Source organism: Helianthus annuus, chromosome 4, assembly GCF_002127325.2.
Source record: "Helianthus annuus cultivar XRQ/B chromosome 4, HanXRQr2.0-SUNRISE, whole genome shotgun sequence".
In the NCBI taxonomy this organism is placed as follows: domain Eukaryota; kingdom Viridiplantae; phylum Streptophyta; class Magnoliopsida; order Asterales; family Asteraceae; genus Helianthus; species Helianthus annuus.
Window position 1 is genome coordinate 86,496,974 of NC_035436.2, and position 20,483 is coordinate 86,517,456.

General features: G+C 35.6%; 1 protein-coding gene across 1 annotated transcript; it reads left to right on the forward strand.

Annotated features, from left to right (window-relative positions):
• Window positions 1-12,666: 12,666 nt before the first annotated feature.
• LOC110898952 (tubulin beta chain) lies at window positions 12,667-15,048 on the forward strand. Its single transcript, XM_022145805.2, has 3 exons — window positions 12,667-13,131; window positions 13,837-14,106; window positions 14,193-15,048. The coding sequence occupies exons 1-3, from the start codon at window positions 12,738-12,740 to the stop codon at window positions 14,864-14,866; spliced, it is 1,338 nt and encodes a 445-aa protein (XP_022001497.1). The 5' UTR covers window positions 12,667-12,737; the 3' UTR covers window positions 14,867-15,048.
• Window positions 15,049-20,483: the final 5,435 nt, after the last annotated feature.

The following is a 20,483-nucleotide window of genomic DNA, read 5'->3' on the forward strand; positions in this document are numbered from 1 at the left end:
GGGGCGGCTAACATTATTTTGTCGATATATTGATATTTTTGTATAAATATTTATATATGTCGAATTTCTCAAAAACTAAGTACTTTCTAGACTTAGTAAGCTATTAACGGTATCAAACGAGACGTAACGCGTATAACTTAGTCATTTTCATCAAGTTAACCAGTTACCATCGAATCGTTCGATTAACGGTTCGGTAGAGCTCGGTAACACGTAGATTAGTTACCGCATTAATTAGAAACTTATTAGATATTCCATGATTAGGAATATTGTAGAATGCACGCTAGCAAGTCAAGTCTTGGAAACGACATCATAAAGTCGTATATAGCTAGCTTTGCACAGGAATATCCAGGTGAGTTCATAACCCCACTTTTTCACTATTTTACATTTTTCTAAATGTTTTCGGGGTGGAAAGACATGCACTTTTTGCAAAACATACATGAATTACATATTTCTAAACCATTTTACAAGCAAGTTTTAACATACACAAATGGTTTTACGAAAAGCTTATGTTTTATACCGGTTTTTCAAACAAGCGTATTTTTCGAAATATGCATACACACAAATTCTAGTTTTCTAAACTACGGGAAAATACAAATACAAGAGCTTACAATACATGTGTTATGGTATGATGGAGTACAAAAACATTCAAGTGAAACATTCTAGATCATGTCTCGAATAGGGTACCATAAGCACCATTAATCAACGTATACATTCAGACCGCCGGAACAAAAGGTTAGATCTAATGGGTTTCAGGCAACCCCACTCTTGGCCTACTTCTACCAATGAGTGCTTCTGTGTCTCAGTCAAAGTTGACAAAAATGCCTAGGTTTGGTGGCTTCCTATGTCGTGACACATGTTAGTGGCCTTGCAAACCACTAGCGATCTCAAACATTCATAATACTCAGTTACAGATACGTTTTACAAGTTACATTCAAACATTCATACATTTTACAAGTTACATACCATGTTTTCATTCAAGTATGGGAATATGCCACAGAATAGTAATGAAGTTTTAGGAGTGTTCCAATTAGGTCACTAATAAAATTTATTGTTCCAATTAGATCATTCTACTTTATTTTGTTGTTCTAATGCTAGATATTTTACCTGAATAGCAGGTCATAGTCCTACATGGCATTTATTTAACTTTTTTTTTTAAACATGATGAGATGAAATCAAATAAAAGAAATATAATAAATAAAAAAAATAAAAACCCAAAATGATCAAATATTACAAATCGTAGAATCAAATCAAATCAAACAAATAACAATTGTAAACCCTACCCTCATTCGTACGTGATTCTACGTTATTCGCTGCCGGTTTGTGTTTCGCACGAGATTCAGATCTCGTTTCGGCAATTTGCGTGGAGAGGGAAAGCTTTAACGATGGCGAATCAAGAACAATCGTCAGCAACCAACGTTGATCAAGCGTTCGATTGTTCAGTACCAATCGAACAATAGGTAATCTAGAATTGAAACTGATCATAACTTCATTTACACTTAACATGCATACTGAGGACGGGTTCTTCACATGTTTTATAGTTACAAATGCATCATTATTATACAAATATAATCATTTATGATGATACAGCATGTGTGAATGCTTTGCTCCAATAAATTGTTTCTTGGAAAATACATATTGATATAACTTAAATAGGAAAATACATAACAAAGTACATGGTGAATGTGTGAATGCTTTGCTCCAATAAATTGTTTCTTGGAAGCAATGGCAGTGAGTTATGCAAGAAGTTAATTAATATCAAACGTGCAGTCTCAACGGCTCACCACGGTGACCGCCACTCGTGTATCTCCGTGGTGCCGATGATCGTCGGCTTAGCAACAATTTTCTTTTTTATCGGGGCATGAGTTGCTTGAGTTCTTTTTTATCGGGGCATGACCGCCACTCGTGTATCTCTGTGGTGCCGATGATCGTCGGCGTAGCAACAATTTATAACTTTTTAGAGATTTTGAAAAAAAATGACATTTTTTAAATTTTTTTCCGCACTTTTTAAACTTTTCTACAATTTTTTAAAAATTTTTAAACCTATTTCGCATTTTTTTTTCTAATCCATTTGGTATTTATATGCCATGTCAACAAATTTTTAAATAAAAAACCTAAAGAAATGCCATGTAGGATGGATGACCTTCTATTTAGGTAAAATATCTAGAATTGAAACATCAAATGAAACTTGAATGACCTAATTGGAACAAAAAAAATTATGAGTGACCTAATTAGAACACTCTTGAAACTTTGTTACTATTGTACAAAGTTAACCCTTCAAGTATTTAAACATTCAACAATGCAACAAAAACCGGTCATTCAAAAAGATTTATTTCAAATCTTTTACAAACAAACTATGAACTCGCTCAACTTTATGTTGATTTTTCGCATGTTTCTTTCTCAGGTTGCATTTCAGAAAATCATGGCACGGTTGGAATAGGAGGACCATGAAGAGTCGAGTACTTAGTGGGCGTTCACTTTCTAAAAGACTTAGATTATTTGCTTCCATTGTGCAATGAAGATACCAGTCCAGTCACGCCAATGCTCTGATAATTTCGGGGTGTGACACGTATCTTTCTTTTGAACAGCTTCATTCTTCATTTCTTCTTGCTTCTTTCTAGCAAGGAACTCCTTGTTTGATTGCTTTCTGAACAACTGCTCCTTTTCTTCTTCCGTTGATGTTCCTAAAACAAATACTATTTTTGTTTCAAAAATTTTCTCATTTTTATAATTTTTAGGTGGAATAAAACCAAGTCCTTTCTTTTTAAAATTACCGTTATGGTTGGGTTTCTTTCGATAACCAGAACCAGAACTGTAACCTCTTTTCTTATTTTTTCTTTGTTGAACTCTTGAGGTGTATTTTTTAGGTTTTTCAGAAAGATTTACATCTTTTATTTCAGAAATATTAATTTCTGTTAGTTTGAAAACCTTTTTGATCATTTCAGTTTTGACGCCTCTTATTGGAAATTCTTCATCAGTATATAATTTGTCTAAATCATTCAAAGTATATGCCACTTTGAACATTTCATCATTCAAATTAGATTTTGATAACAAAAATTCTTTATTGTAAACCCGTTTGCCCTTTTTGACGGTTTGACTTGGAGTGCCGGACTCAGACTTTGACTCTGACTTAGACTCCTCCGTTTCATCGTTATCTAACACATGATCCACCACTTTCTTCATCAATTGAGATTGTTGATCAGTGTCAGACGATGTGAAAATGACATCAATATTTTCTGGCAAATTATCTGATAGTTTAGATTCCCACTTTAAGTTGGTTGGCTTTTCGACTCTTTCAGGATTTGGATTTCGTGGCGAATATCTATTTTCAAGCTGGGGCGGAAAATTTGTATAACTTGCACTATGTTTCTTACCAGAATGCTTTTCTTCAGTATTCTCTTCTTCAAATGCCTTCATGCCTTCAACGGTTGGATAAATCCTGTCAATAACATACGAAGTACATGAGTAACTTTTCAACAACCTGTTTACCCTTTCTGCTTTAATTCTTTGGGTTTCCAGTTTCTGTTTAAGCACAACACCCCCAATGTAATTATTGACGATTTTCTGCTTTGTCATGAAAGCTCCGTGAAGTGTCTTCATAGCTGTTGCTTGTTCACTGCTTGATTGATTGTACCGATTCATTGCTTTGTTTAGAACATCATAGGATTCTTTCAATCTGTTCATATTATGAATCAAAGTACTGTTTTGCTTCTTCACTGCTTCACAATTTTCACATTTCACCGGAATCTTTTGTGCATCAGCTTCTGCTTTAACTTTGAAAGCTGGAACTTCTTTTACCTTTTTCTTTATCACACAAACTTCTTCATCATCACTGCTAACTTGTTTTTTAACTTTCTTCTTTTTCTTTCGAACTTTTCCATCATCACTGTCACTCTCTTCTAGCATTCTTAAATGTTCTTTCATTCTATTTGCATAATAATCATCATCATTATCACTATCTTCAGCAACTCGAGCAAACAAAAGCTTTATGATTTGAAGTTTTATTAGGATCATAGTCATCCCAAGTAAAATTTTCCCAACTAAACCCTTCTAGTAATTTTTCATCATCTTGATCTATCAATTTGTTCATCAAATAAGCTTTCTTTGATTCTTCAATCTCTTTCCTAGCATGAGCAGTTTGTGTTTGTTGTTGAGCAACTTGATGATAGATCGCTTTCCGATAATAATCATTGTTATTGAACGGATTTTGAGCTCCACTTGTTTCGCGGTTTGTACACTCTCTTTTGAAGTGTCCTTTTTCCCTGCAACGAAAACAAGTAACTTTAGATTTATCAAAACCTAAAGTAGAAACATTAGCATCACGGAAATCAACACACTTGCCAAACACCACTTTATATCCATCAACTCCATCTCCTTAGCATCAATTTGATCGTAATCCTCTTTTGTCAACATTGGATTCCCGATTCGACCTGCAACTAAACTCTCATATGATTCTAACACAGTCACCAATAAAGACATGTGACCTTTTGCAACCTCTTCCGAGAAATTTTGACCATTCTCAAGATCTAAAGCAATGTTGCATTGTAGAACTTTGCCTTTCTTTGTTGTTGAAAAATTTGTATCAAATGATGGATATGAAGTGTGACACCTGTGTCACCGCGACCATCAAACAAATTCCAAGCCGATGAAATATCGTATTTCATACTTGGGATCTTGTATAAATATGTGTATCTATTGCACATATCAATTCTGGTTCAATTTCAAACTTTACATCGCTTTCTGGAGAATTATACGCAACCTGGTGCGAAAACGTACTCAGTTTAATGCGACAAATACTCCGGGACATCAACATATACTTAACATACCTTAAATAACCTTTACATAACTTAGAAATAAGTTTTGAAGGCTTTGGTATGGCAAAAACAAGTTAATTCGCTTACAGGGACTAAACTTGACAAACTGCGAAAGTATGCCAATTTGAACTATAACGAACATTCCGGAACATGTCCATAAGTTAAACATACCATAAATATCCTTTACATAGCTTAGAAATAGGCTTTGAAGGGTTTGGTATGCTAAAATAAACTTTTGGATCATTCAGGGACTAAAAGTGTCAAAAAGTGCACAAGTTTGCACTTTCGCGCATAACTTACGTTCTGAATACATCCGGACATCCAAAAATTTATGTAAGCATCCGAATATTATGCCTTAGTGTTAGGCATGAGAAAAATCCATTCGTCGCATCATTCGGATCATTTTTCGCGCTTATGCGCATTCCGTCGTAATTAACCGAACATCGCGATCGTACGGCCAAACGAGCCAACATCCGACATATTTCTGAGCATGTTTCATGTCCACAATGTTTAGGCATCATTTTAGGGCCTTAAAGTTGGCTTTACGGGCCTTAGAAGTGTCGGAAATGGCTTAAATACGCAACAGGGACCAAAACTGCCATTTTTGAAAGTATGTGCAGACCAGACAGGCCCAGGCGGCCCGCCTGAGTTTTGACAGATCCTGATGCGGGCCGCATGGCCCCTTCAGTAACAGAATTTTGTCTTTCTTGCACAACTTGGCCTTTCAAACAACCCAAAGGCCAAGGGTCACATTAAGCCACCACAACTTTGTGACAAGTGTATGGCTTGGATCGTGGCACGATATTCAAGAAACGATCCTAACGGCTCTACTTTTCCTATAAATACCCCCCCCCTTTGATGTAAAACCCACACAAATCTGATCAAAATGCTCTAAGTTGATGCCATTGCTTCATACCTGAGCTCTTTGATCTAGATTAGCATTCGGGGACCCTCCGTAAGTATTCTTTCATTCTTTTATTCGCTTTTCGAGTCCGAAAGTCAACGTTTTGTTGACTTTCTGCATTGACCAGCCTATGGTCAACACGAAGTTCATGGAACTTCATAACGTGAGCGTGATCACGATGGTTATAGTCCGTAGTGACTATACCTACTGATTACCACGTTATCTAGGCTCAGTGACGAGTCGTAGTTTCGGCCAAAATGTGCATTCTTGCATATTTTGTAACCAAACTACTCGTGAGCATCAAAGCTGTTTGTTTTGGTGCCAAACCTGTTTTCTAAACTTAGTTAAGCATGTCCTAACATGCTTAGCTCGTCACTTTTAGTTTAGTGCATATATAGGGTCGTAAGGTAAGCGATCTAAACCATCGCTTATACTTTCGAACCCGACCCATTTGGTCAATCAGTAGGATCCAACCAAACACATTAGGTGACCATAGCTATAACCTTCCGAGGTTATACCTTGTGGTCACGATGTTAGGCGTTCCAGACACGTTCTACGCGAACGACGCGTAAGGTAGCATAAGCTACCTAAACGGGTCGTAATGGGTCGCAAACACTTAGGTTAGGTTTCATTTTAGTATGTAGGCTTTGTTAAACCATATTACACGAGTCTCCGTACTCGTTTGGTTTATGAACCCGCATACTATCCGATCCTTCCGATTTTGGTCCGGTATATTAATGTAGCTACCTATTAGGTGCCGTTTGATATTCCGTGATCTCTAGCATTATCTGGTTATTATACAAGAACTCCGAAGCAATCTCAGGTGAGTACATAGAACCCCATCTTTTACATGTTTTCGAGGAGTCAATGTGAGTACATTGAACCCCTCTTTTACTGTTTTCCAAACTGTTTTGGGGTGAAACACATGTGCCTACTTGTTACTTTCATGCTTTCCGGTTTTCACATCATATACTTGCTATGTTCGATAGTACATATTTAGTACATCACTTTACAATACATTTCATGCTATGTATGCCCATTGTGTGCGTACTTAGTACATTGTTTTACATACATTTCATGCTATGTATGCCCATTGTGTGCATACTTAGTACATTGCATTACATTACATGCTATGTATGCCCATTGTGTGCGTACTTAGTACATTGCTTTACATTACATGCTATGTATGCCCATTGTGTGCGAACTTAGTACATTGCTTTACATTGCATTTCTGTTGCATATGCTCATCCAGCATATGAACACATTATGCTACATTTTGAACCGTTGTAACCATTTGACTATGAGAACCGTCTTACCCCTTTGATTACATGAACCGTCTGTAACCATTGAACCGTGTGAACCTGTTGTATCCGTTGACATGATTTACATGTTGACAGTAGACATTTGACTATACATAAACATTTCCACAATTGTTAAACATTTCATCTTGATGGTTTGGTTTGAGTAAGTGATTAAGTAACGAGGCGTGTGTAATATGATACAAGCATGGTGGATACGCCGCTGGTACTTCCTATATATAAGTGTTTGTATGGTATTACATATCGTAGCGTTATTTGAATCATTTCAATTTGAGACATATGACATTTTATACAAATAACACACTTTTCACGAGACATTGTTTTACAAACGACTTATCTTATACAAACACATTTTACATGGTTATCCATTTAACCATACAGTGTCTTCTTATTTATACATATCATCTGATTTTATCGTTTTTCAAATGATTTACAAGACAAAGCAAATTACAAGGTTCATGACTAAACATTTTCTCAAACATAAGTCATGAATTCCGTTTTCACAAAACCAATGTATCTCACAGGCATTTTTATGCTGACGTACCTATTTTCACATGTGTTTTCAGGAAATGATGCATAGGACTTATCAAGACATACTTAGGCGGACCTGTGCCTTAGTGACTTAAAACGAGACAAGAACTAGTTAATTTATGTTATGTACTCTTTGGTTCTTGGTTAAACAATGTATACTTTCATATTTGATTAATAAAACGAAACTTCATTTGCCATGGATTTGAAACAATTGATTCTGTTACAACACTCCCCGACGTTCCGCCACGTTTTGTATGTTCTACGTGGTCGGGGTGTGACATGAAGAAAATCCCGTTTTACTACTTGATCCTTGAGAAGATCCTCCAGAAGAACTTTTAGCATTGAATGCAGTTTCGATCTTTGGTAACATGTTTGTCTTATCATTTATACCTCCTTTGTAATAAAGCCCAATATCTTGTTCACCATCAAAATCTTTCATTCTTGAGATCTTCCGTTGTTCCATTTCTTGAGCTTCAAGTTTTTCAATAAATTTACTCAATGTTAGAGTGTTAAACCCTTTCTTATTCCTTAACATCATAAGGTACGTGCCCCAAACCTCATGTGGCAACGCATCAGCCATTTTTTCAATCAATTCTTCATTATCTTTTGTGATGCTCAATCTCTTCATGTTCATTACTAAATTGCAATATTTTTCGATAATCTGCTTGGTGTTTTCAGTTTTTAAACCACGAAATAGATCAAAACTCCTTTTTCAAAAGTGATTTTTTGTTCTTAATCATCTCTTGACTTCCAACAAACTTAGATTTTAATGCTTTCCAAATTGAATATGCACTTCCGTTGTGTTGCAATAGAACCAAGATATCTTCTTTAACAGCTTGTTGCAATAAACTGATCATCATCTTCTCATTTTTGTATTTCTTTTTCTCATTAACACTTAGGTCTTTAATAGCAATCTCCTCTTCGTCATCATTCACCGGTCTAACATATTTTGTTTCAACACATTCCCAAGCATCCAAGTAATTTGCTTTAACCCAATTTTCAAATATCTCCTCCCATCCTTTATACTCCTCGATATTCATGAGCTTTGGCGGTTTTTGCATGGTGCCCGTTTCATTTTCCAACAATGTCTGTTGTGCAATAGTAATCAGAGTAGCAAAGGCGTTGTAAAATTCCTCTTCCATGATTCGGTATCAAAATTTCAAGAACAGATTTTCAAACGAAACACTGATGTGAAATACCCTTCAAACGAAATGAACAGACTGATACGAAATAAATGATTTCGTACGGAATAGCACACTTTCAAACGAAATGAGCTGCTGATTTCGTGCGAAATGACAACCTGATTTCGTGCGAAATGACAACCTGATTTCGTGCGAAATAGTAATCTGATTTCGTACGAAATGACGTAATGTTCAAATGAGTGCGAAATGAAAGTCAAACAAGCTATTTCGTGCGAAATCAATGTACTATTTCATGCGAAATAGATAAAACTGAGTGATTTCGTGCGAAACCAAATGTTCAATTCGTGCGAAATGTTGCTGATGTCATCATCTCGGCCATATTTATATCAAATTGATCAAGTTTTAGTCCGATTTTAGGTCCAATTCTTTCAAGGCTTTGTCAAACCACAATTTCGCATATAATGTGTGAAAATCAAGTCATTTTAACCGTGAAAACTTGTTAATTTTGAAAAAGAAGGTGTAGAAATCAGATTTTTGAGCTGAATCGGTAAGCACTCTTCCTCCTGAGCTCTGATACCACTTGTAGGATCGTTTGCACGACCAAACGAGTCGTTCAGAAGAGTTATTTCTCAATACGAGAGGCGGAAACAAACGTATCGAGTTGATTCAGCTTGCAATTCACTTTAAACTATCTTTTGATTGATATAACAACGATTTACAGCGAGTAGACACTTCGGCAGCAGTTCGACACTGAAACCGAAAAAGTTACAAATGACTTGGCACATCAAGTATTTATAGGGCTAGCTATTTCGCACGAAACCGTTCAAGCGAAAACAGCTTCACACGAAATCACTATTTCGTGCGAAATGACAGTTAGTCATTTCGTGCGAAATACCCTCCAAACACATGTTTGACATTTTTCTCGAACTACGTGCCATGATCTATCCATATACATACAAGATTTCATACAAGATTTGATACAAGACGAAGTCGACAGACATATGCACCAACATATACATTGTTCAATATGATTGGTGGCTTGATCCTGGTCATGTCACGCCTGCTGTGGTGATACTCTGCTAGTGGAATTTGGAGGTGTGACAGATGAAAACAACAATAAAAATAAAATCTTTAAAACCAAATATAAAAAGTTTCATTTTTAAAATAAAGTAATAAAAATACCTAACCTCCGATACCATTTTAGCATTTTACTCTTAGACGATGTGTATTGGGGCGGTATGAGGGGCTATAGCGCCCCATCGCGCTGCCAAACACCGGGACAGAGGGCGCCATGAAGAAGAAAGAAGAGAGGGGCGCGAGCTCCATAGCGGCGGTATGGGGTGTTAAGTTTGAATATTTATTTGTTTTTTTATTTTCTGGGTTTCTCCTCACTCACAAACATATATACATACATATTTTGTAAGAAGGAAGAAGGTTGTTGCAGGTATTGAAGAAGGTTGAAGGAAGAAGAAGGTTGTTGAAGGTATTGAAGAAGGTTGAAGGAAGAAGGAAGAAGGAAGAAGGGTTTATTAATTGGTCCTTACAAAATTGGTTTTTTTAACATATTTGATCCCTACAAATTATGAAAACTTATTTTATTTAATATATTTGCTCCCTACAAATTATGAAAACTTATTTTATTTAATGTTTTTTAACATATTCTGTTTTTTTTCTGTTTTTTTGCAGTTTTTTTTATTTATTTTCTGTTTTTATTTATTTTTCAGTTTATATATTCTGTTTTTAATTGTTTTCTGTTTTTATTTAGGCAAATTGGATTTAAATAATTCCAACTCACTGTTATTGGCCAATAATAATCCCAACTATTCACTTTTGTTTGTAAAATACTCCCACGTTAAAAAACACTAACTAGGTTAAAAAATTGTTGATGTGGCTTGACATGTGTGCACTGACGTGGCTGGTTAACATCTTACCTGTGTATATAATCATTATCAGCCTTATTTGCACACACAATCGCACTCTCCATCAAAACCCTAATTCTACAAATTGGGCAAATTCAGTCGATCCCCAAACGAAAACATGAGCTCAAACTCTTCATCTCCTTCAATTCGTTCACAAAACCCCAAAATTTTTAGACTTGGCACCGATGGTAATGTTTATTGTAACCATGAATTGCTTGCAATTCGTAGGGTGGCTGGAAATCGAAGCTCAAGGCAATGTGAAGAGTTTTACGGATGCCCTCTATGGCCTGTAAGTTATTGAATCTGATTGGCAATTTGATTTCATCACTTTCCAGCAACGTCAGTGCACACATGTCAAGGCACATCAGCAATTTTTTAACCTAGTTAGTGTTTTTTTAACGTGAGAGTATTTTACAAACAAAAGTGAATAGTTCGGATTATTATTGGTGATTAAATGAACTGGGATTATTATTGGCCAATAACAGTGAGTTGGGATTATTTAAATCCAATTTGCCTTTTATTTATTATCAGTTTTCTTAATTAATTTGCTGTTTTTATTTAATTGCAGTTTTTTTATTATTTTCTGTTTTTATTCTAGTTTAATGTTTTTTTATCTTATTGTACTCTTTTTTTATTTTAATGAAATGATTTTTAATTTTAAAAAAGTTAGAAATTAATTAAAAGAATTGAAAATTAATTAATTGAATAATGATGACAAAAGGGCTTTATAACTACGGCCTTAACTTACATAACGCCCCATAAAAGCCCGTGGTGACATGACATGCCACATCTAGCATAACCCCTCAAAGAGGCCTTATGACATTTCCTTATTTCCATAATATAAATTTGCAACAAATTGTTGTATTATATGTTGTACCCCAAGCATTGGGGGTTTTTAAAAAAAAATGTGATTTTTCTTTTTTAACCCAAAAGTTTTAATCATTTGTATTTTAACACTTTTAGTTTGTTTAGTTTTAACTCAAAACTTTACATCTTTTGTAATTTAACCCAAAACTTTTTTATTTACAACTTTGGTCCCCATACTTTTTATCTTTCGCAAGTTTTTCGTTTTACGTTTCGTTCTAAATTTTGCGAGCTAATACGTCCCGACGTGCGTGTGTGGTTCAACGTTTTTCGTCTATTTTTTCACATTTGACAGGTATGTCGCAATGTGTCTATTTTCCCCCTTTGGCAAGTTCGCTGCAACAGGCGGATCCTATATTGACTTAGTTATTCTTCTCTACGTTATTTTGCAAGTCAACACGGCGCAACGTGCGTGTGTGGTTCAACGTTTTTACGTCTATTTTTTCCATGTAACAACTTTGTCGCAACGCGTGTGTCCTAAATCGACATAGTTATTTTTTCATGTTATATGCTTCGGTCTTATATTTCCGCATTAACACGCCGCAACTTCAGTGTTGATGGTCGCTACCAGCGGTGTGACATTGATGTTATTTGGCATAGTTTTAGGCCCCCGCCGCAACGCGGGGGTGCTTAATCCTAGTTAAAATCTTAATTTTCAAAATTTTTGCCGTACTAGAAAACGACTCCTTTTATAACACCTTTTCTGTTTCCCACCCAGTTGAAATCACAAAACTTAAAAAACAAACTACTCCTACAACCGTCGATCTATACCAGTTGCATCAAATCTCAATCGTCCATTATTTCATTTACCCCCAGATCGAAATTCAAACTCAAATCCAAAACTTTTCTGGAGCCCCTTAAACACAAAACCCTTTTCTAAGATTAGAAACACTAAACCCAAACCATAGTCCCAAAACCACTTGTACATCACGCAATACTAACAAAACAAATCCTGTATCCAGTCATTTTAGCTCTGAAAAAATATTAAAATATTTTCCAAAATATTAACACAAAAACCACTTTCCAGATTATAAAACATTAAATCCAAAATATTAACACAAAAACCACCTGTACGTTACGCTATAGGAAGCAAATAATTCCTGTATTAAGTCATTTTAGCTCTGGAAAAGTTATTAAAATATCTTTAGAAAACGCTATATAGTAACCACTTTTACTCACTGAGCCCTCGCTCATTTCTCTGAAACCCTAATCTCTCTCTCTCGATTCTTCTACAACAGCCTGTGAAAATGAGAGAGATTCTTCACATTCAAGGAGGCCAATGCGGAAACCAGATTGGAGCAAAGTTTTGGGAGGTTGTGTGTGCGGAACACGGCATCGATGTCACCGGAAAGTACACCGGTGACTCTGAACTTCAGCTGGAGAGGATCAACGTCTACTACAACGAGGCCAGCGGCGGAAGGTTTGTTCCACGCGCCGTGCTGATGGATCTGGAGCCTGGAACGATGGACAGTATCAGATCTGGCGCCTACGGTCAGATCTTCAGGCCTGATAACTTTGTGTTTGGTCAGTCTGGTGCTGGTAACAATTGGGCGAAAGGACACTATACTGAAGGCGCTGAGTTGATTGATTCTGTTCTGGATGTTGTTAGGAAGGAGGCTGAGAACTGTGATTGCTTACAGGGTATGTATTCGCATCTATTGTGTCATGATTTGGTTTAGAATAGTGTTAGAACTAACAGATCTGAGTTTTATATTGCGTTGACGGTTATGTTTACATTTTGTTGTTTGTTTTGAAGGTATATATGTGAGTTTTAGTAAGATTTGTTCTGTAGATCTGTATGTATGCAATTGATGATATTGTGTAGAATGTATGTAGATCTGTAACCGTTTATTGATATTTTACAGAACGCGTGTGAAACAAGTGATGGTTAGTGCATTAGCTAGTTTGTACTGTTCTGTTTTGAAATGTTGTGCTAGAAATGCTAGATCTGCATCTTTTGTGTATTGATTGTCGATTATGTCCAAGTCACGAGACCGTCTAGATTTGTTTTATTTTGAATAATATTGTAGATCTGCAACCGTTTATTTATTTTTCACTAGAGCACACGTGAAGCAAGTGATAGTTGTTTTATTAGTTAATTTGCTTTTGAATTCTTTTGGTAGAAATGCTGTTATTGCATTTTTCATGTATTAAATACTGATTGTAGAGTATATGCAGTTGACTAACAGTCCAGATTTGGATATTTTTTTTGATCTGCAAACTGTTGATTGATTTTCATTAGATGGTAGTTTATTACAGTCTGTATCTGTCATTGTTGGGTTAGAAATTCTAGATTTACTTTCGGTGTTGGTTCTTAAGGTTTTATATTTATATTTGTTTATGCAGGTTTTCAGGTGTGCCACTCTCTTGGTGGCGGCACAGGGTCTGGTATGGGAACTCTTTTGATCTCAAAGATCAGAGAAGAGTATCCTGATAGAATGATGATGACTTTCTCTGTGTTCCCTTCACCCAAGGTGTCTGATACTGTTGTGGAGCCTTACAACGCCACATTGTCGGTCCATCAGCTTGTTGAGAATGCTGATGAATGTATGGTTCTTGATAACGAGGCTTTGTACGATATTTGCTTTAGGACTCTCAAGCTCACAACCCCTAGCTGTAAGTTCTTACAACCATTCTGATCTATTATGTATGTTCTATGTTTATATTATTTGATTCTGATGATTGTGAATTTTATATGGCAGTTGGTGATCTTAACCATTTGATTTCTGCAACAATGTCTGGAGTCACATGCTGTCTAAGGTTTCCAGGACAGTTGAATTCCGATTTAAGGAAGCTTGCAGTCAATCTTATCCCATTCCCGCGTCTCCACTTTTTCATGGTTGGTTTTGCTCCTCTCACCTCACGTGGCTCCCAACAATACCGTGCCCTAACCGTCCCTGAACTCACCCAACAAATGTGGGATGCCAAGAACATGATGTGTGCTGCTGACCCAAGACATGGGCGTTACCTAACCGCATCTGCCATTTACCGTGGTAAGATGAGCACCAAGGAAGTCGATGAGCAGATGCTCAATGTCCAAAACAAAAACTCTTCATACTTTGTGGAGTGGATCCCAAACAATGTGAAGTCGACTGTTTGTGACATCCCACCTACCGGTTTGAAGATGGCATCGACTTTCATTGGTAACTCGACCTCCATCCAAGAAATGTTCAGGCGTGTGAGCGAGCAGTTCACTGCTATGTTCAGAAGGAAGGCTTTCTTGCATTGGTACACAGGTGAGGGTATGGACGAGATGGAGTTCACTGAAGCTGAGAGCAACATGAACGATCTGGTGTCGGAGTATCAGCAGTATCAAGATGCAACTGCAGATGAGGAGGGTGAGTACGAGGAGGAAGAGGAGTATGATGAGGCTTGATAAGTTGGTGCTTGTTCTAGTTATGTTGTGTTTGTGGTTGTAATCTCGACTACCGTAATTCTCAGGATTTCTTGTTTGGATTCATTGTTATTTTATATTTCAAGTCTTGTGTATTTGCAGTTTAGACCTCTTACGGATCTTGAAACAGTATAATCTCTAATTTCGTTAAAAAAAGTTTGTGATTTTGCTTTTTAATAGGGTATTTTTGTAATTTTACACCCATTTAACTGAATTGTTAAATGCCCATCCATTACAGGGATTATGCGATTATACATGCTATTTTGAAAAGGTAGGGACTAAAGGTAAAAAAATAGTAAATCACAGGGACTATCCGGACAATTAACTCTATCAAAATTAGATAGTTTTCCAAATTAGAAAAACTTATGTATTAAAGAGATATGTAGTTTTGTAAGTTTCAGAAGAATTTCATATGTTTTCTCAAAAGCTTGTGTATTAGGGAAAAAATTATGGTCATGGTTTCATATATTTTCTCTAAGCTTGTGTAACTAAATATTTTTCTAATACATAAGTTTTCATCTTTAAGCATGATTTAGAGAAGTATCTAATAATGCAAGTTTAAATAAATTTCGGTTTTATTAATAGTTTTTCAGGTTGAAGCTTGAATTTGGCTCGTTTAGAACTCTATTTCTATAGCCGAGCTCAGTGGCGGAACTAGAACTTCTCACCTGGGGGTCGTAATAGAAACTTTTACATTCGGCCGTAACAGTTCAACTCCTTTCGAACTCTTTCATTATTACAATTATTATATATATATATTGATTATTAAGGACGATGAATAGTAACTTTATTTTTATAATAATATATACGTTTTTATTATTCTTTATTTAATACAATAGTTTATTATTATATTTACTTTTAATAGCCATATTTTATTTACCGTTTTTTATAATTCTTTTTTAGAACATGTATTAATTTATCGATTAATTTGATATTTTTTTAATAATTTACACTTATAACTTTTTTTTTTCTAAAAACTTAACTACGTAGTTGTGCTTAATCTTTTTCACTGACATTCCGTTATAAGTTTTGTTAAAAATGAAGTTGTATTCAAAATAAAGTATTTATTTGGTATCATAACTATACGGTGATAAACCAAACCACTCTAATGGCTTGTCTTTCTAAACAACATGTTTTATTTTTAAAACACGTTTGTTTTACATTATCATTTGCTCGGTTTCGCCGCAACGCGCGACGTCAAAAGAAACTAGTTATTATTATTAAACAAATTTGATGACCCATTATGTTGCTTTTAGATGTTGTTTACCTAATTATCTTCCTAAAATATATCACTGCATTTTGGAAAATAATATCATCTAATTACATTTTTTTAAAAGAATATGATAAAAATAATATGATATTACTAAAAGAGATTAATGATTCATATATATATATATATATATATATATATATATATATATAAAATAAAGTAATCAAATTATAAAATAAAAATTAGAAAAACTAACATTCGGATATAGATAGACGCATAATTAATTTTTCAAACTCACTAATAATAGAATAAAGAAATAAAGGGATTGGTTATTTTGAATGAAAGGAAGTCCAGTGAATGGTCATGTCAAAAGGTATAAAAAAGGGGTAAATTACACTTTTCGTCCTTTATTTATGTTTGTATCAGATTGCAATGAATAATCTTTAACTTTAATAATTACAACCAATGTCCTTTTTATGATAAAAGCATTACACCTTAGGTCATTTAGCACTAACCTAATTAAAATTTCCAGTTAAGTATAACATGTGCAAGGCACATGAGGTTACTTTTGTAATTTTAACCTTTGACCTAAAATAAATTTATAAATAAAACACAAAATCAGATCCACCACACTACATCACCGCCTCTATCTCGATTGATACCTCGATTGAACACTTTAGTAGCATGTTATCTTCAGGAATCAATGCAGGTCATCTGCAGGAATCAAACAAACAAGTGCTTGAAATTTAAACCCCCCCAAATCCTAGCGTGTTCTTTCTCTCTTTCTCTCTCTCTCTTCATCTTCACCACAATCCCTACCATCAACCATCGTTGTAACACTCATGCATATCAACAAAGAGACCCACACTCTGTTACCGGCGGTAGACTCTTTTCCGGCAATAGACAAAAGATTCAGATGAAGGGGAAACCAACGGTGTGACCTTCACATTTCCCCCATATCTCTCGATGAAGGGGAAACCACTGGTGTGACCTTCAGATCTATAATTTTCTCCGGCTACGAGACACGTGTCGATAAACACGAAGACGGATTAGCGGCGGCAACTATTTCTTCCGAGCGTGATGTGACGCCAAATGAACTGGTGGCTTCATGATAGGTTTACGGAGAAAACCTACAAACTCACAAAATAGATAACCCTTAGAGGGGGTCAAGCTCCAAGAACAAAGATAAAGAAGAAGACTTGTTTTGCAACAATTTTCTCTTCTTTCTCCATTATGCAGTACATCGAAATAAATATGCAAAACTATCCGAACTTACTACTCCACTACTCCCTCTTTCAAGGGACATGCATGCAACAATAACTCAACATGACTACGTGACCTACAAATTGCAATAATAGAAACTGCTTTGGTAATTTAACTATTAATATTATGCAGTACTAGAAAACAAATGCATAAATGGCCTAAACATGGGTGACATGGCATCTTTGTGTGATTAAGCACGTATCACTTCATCGGTTGAACTAGGGTTCTGGATTCGGTTATGTAACCGTCGCTTTAATATTAATTTGAAGACGATTTGTCACATTGAATTAATATTATTTCTTTCGGATTGTTGAGTGATGAATGTTATCACAGATACTTGAATGGAGGATGAAGATGTGGGTGAAAAGGGGTAAATTTGCGTTGTGTCATATTTTTGCAAATTTTGGGATTTATTTTTGTTTTTTTTTTTGAGAAAGAGACATGAGAAAATAAGATATACTTTAAATATAATAGGTAAAATTACTAACATACCATCATATGCAAGGCACATGCTATAGTTAACTGAAAAATTTAACCTGGTTAGTGCTAAAGTACGTAGGGACTAGGGTGTAATAGGTTTTCCATATAAAGGATTGTGACTGTAATTATTGAAGTTAAATGTTATCCATTGTAATCCGATACAAACATAAAGGACGAAAAGTGTAATTTACCCGTAAAAAAACCTACCTTACTAAACAGTAAATCCAATTAAAACCTATAGTTTTCATCTTCTTTCTTTTGCTTCTCTTCACCGGAAGTTGCAGAGTTTACTTCAGCTCACCGGAAAACTCTAAGTACACGTTATTTTTACTCTTTTTTCTTGACTTTAACCGTTATAGAACGTATATGATACATTTTGAAGGGTCAAACTAATAAATAAAGGTTTTCATTGGACATACTAGTTAACATACACAGGGTCGGCCCTGAGAATTTGTATACCCTGTTCGAGCTCGAAAAAATGTGCCCTTAGGCGTTAAAGAAATTGGGTGTTGGGCTCACTAAAGGTCTAAACCTAATACTAAAGGGGTTAATAACTAATCTAAATCATAAGAATAGTTTTGTAAGGGGGCCTATGTTGGTATTTGTATGGGTGTACCCTATTAAAAAAATATTTTACATATACACATCGGGTTTTTTTCATAAAAAAACGTGCCCCTCGAAATATCGGGGCCTGGCTGATGGTCCTCCCCGCCCACCCCTAGGGCCGGCTATGAACACACACTCAGCTGGCCGGAGGGTGAGGGTCAGCTGACCCCCCTGACCCTCCCGTGGTTCCGCCTTGGCCGAGCTCGGCTCACGAGCTTTTATATATATAAGCTCATTTAGACTTGCAAGCCGACTCAAACTCAATATGTGAAGCTTGTAGTCAAGTTCGTTTATTAAATGAACCTAAATAAAAGTTTGTGAGCTCAACTCGATTTAATTACTTGATGACATGATCTTGTGTGTAATACTAACTAGTTATTCTGAAAGTATAAAATATCATTACCGGCACTAAACCGTTGTAGGATAAAATATTTGCATTATAAATTTTTGTGCTCTTTGTTCCCGACATATTATAGTTTCATATATTACACATAAGTTTAGATTATATTGTAACTAGTGTTTTTCAATGACGTGTGTTGCGCGAAAGCTGAAAGGCATTGGTGTTTTCGACCGATATCATTCTTCAAACGATTCGAGATAAACGATGCGTAACCAGTCATATCCGGCATCGTGGAGTGTATTAAAAAGGGAGCAATTGGACGATTGGATGCTGGGCTAGGTGTTTCTTGGAATACCCACGGATTGTTCGGGTCAAAACCATGATTATGAGGATTCATTTTTCGTATTGTGGTTGGATGAGATTTTTTTTTTTAAATAAGATAGAGATGATTATAGAAGAGGTGGAGTAGTTGTGGTAAAAAAAATGAATAGAAGTGTGAGTATTTATAGTGAATAATTTTTTTTAAACACATAGCCGTTGGCCAACGGCTAGCCCAAACGGCTACTTGTCTTGGCCAATGAGATCCCGCCATGTCATCTTGATAGCCCCGTCCAACGCCCGGGCTGAAACCCTCGCCCAAGGGGCCACGCCGAAACCCAAGCCCACCCGGGGTGGTGACTTAAGCGTTTGTACCCAACCCACGCCACAACCCCCTGTCCCCGGGCTGAAACCCCCGCCCAAGGGGCCACGCCGAAACCCAAGCCCACCCGGGATGGTGACTTGAGCGTTTATACTCAACCCACGCCACAACCCCACCCCATACCCCATATTCTAATATACCCTAAAGTCACTGTTCATTTAGCACCCCATACTCTATATTCTAATATAACCTAAAGTCGATGTTTAGTTTGATTTTTATCATATATGAATGTGAATGAATTTCTTTTCAACTTCTTAGTTTTTTAGTAAGTTTTATGCTTTCGTCTTGAACGTGACAACACGTGAGGGTTCCAGCTTCAAGTTTAGAGATCCTTATTTTATTCTAAGACGTTTATGTTTATTTATTTATTTATTCTCTTTTGCTTTTTACTCCATAATAATTATGTAGTAATATTTCACCAGTTATTGAGATGACTATATTATGCCTTACAAGGCAAAAAATAAATAAAAATGGTAAGATTAGTTTTTGTGAAAAGAAAATAGTGAAAGAGTTATTTTCTTTTTCTATATGCAAAACACATATCAATTACCTATATCAATTTAAAACTTTCATAACTTTTTTATACGATATTTATTTAAAAAAATCATCAAAATAACGAGCGTTTTTTTATCTTTAATACGAGTATAATATTGCTATATAGAAATAAAATAAAATTTTCATTTTTACTGGGTTTTCTTTTGTATTTAGTTAAAGGTTTTGGTCATTATGTCTTTCAACTGAGTTTTAGTCATTACGTTTTTATTACATTGTCCATACATTGTGTTATTGTCAAAACTTATAACACAATGTTAATTTTGGTTCTGTCCATTGCGTTTTTATAAGAATCTATGACACAATGAAGATGGTGTTATATTTGGGTTTTCTATATGTTGTGTTATTGGTTCGATTATTGTGTTTTTCATCTAGGTGGGCTTTCTACACATTGTGTTTTAGGTTTTAGTCATTGTGTTTTAATTTGGTCTCAATTGTGTTTTTGTTT

Coding starts and splice junctions, on each gene's coding strand:
- LOC110898952 (XM_022145805.2), top strand. CDS start 12,738: ATGAGAGAGATTCTTCACATTCAAGGAGGCCAATGCGGAAACCAGATT. Junction 13,132..13,836: donor GAACTGTGATTGCTTACAGG/GTATGTATTCGC, acceptor TTGTTTATGCAG/GTTTTCAGGTGTGCCACTCT. Junction 14,107..14,192: donor CAAGCTCACAACCCCTAGCT/GTAAGTTCTTAC, acceptor TTTATATGGCAG/TTGGTGATCTTAACCATTTG.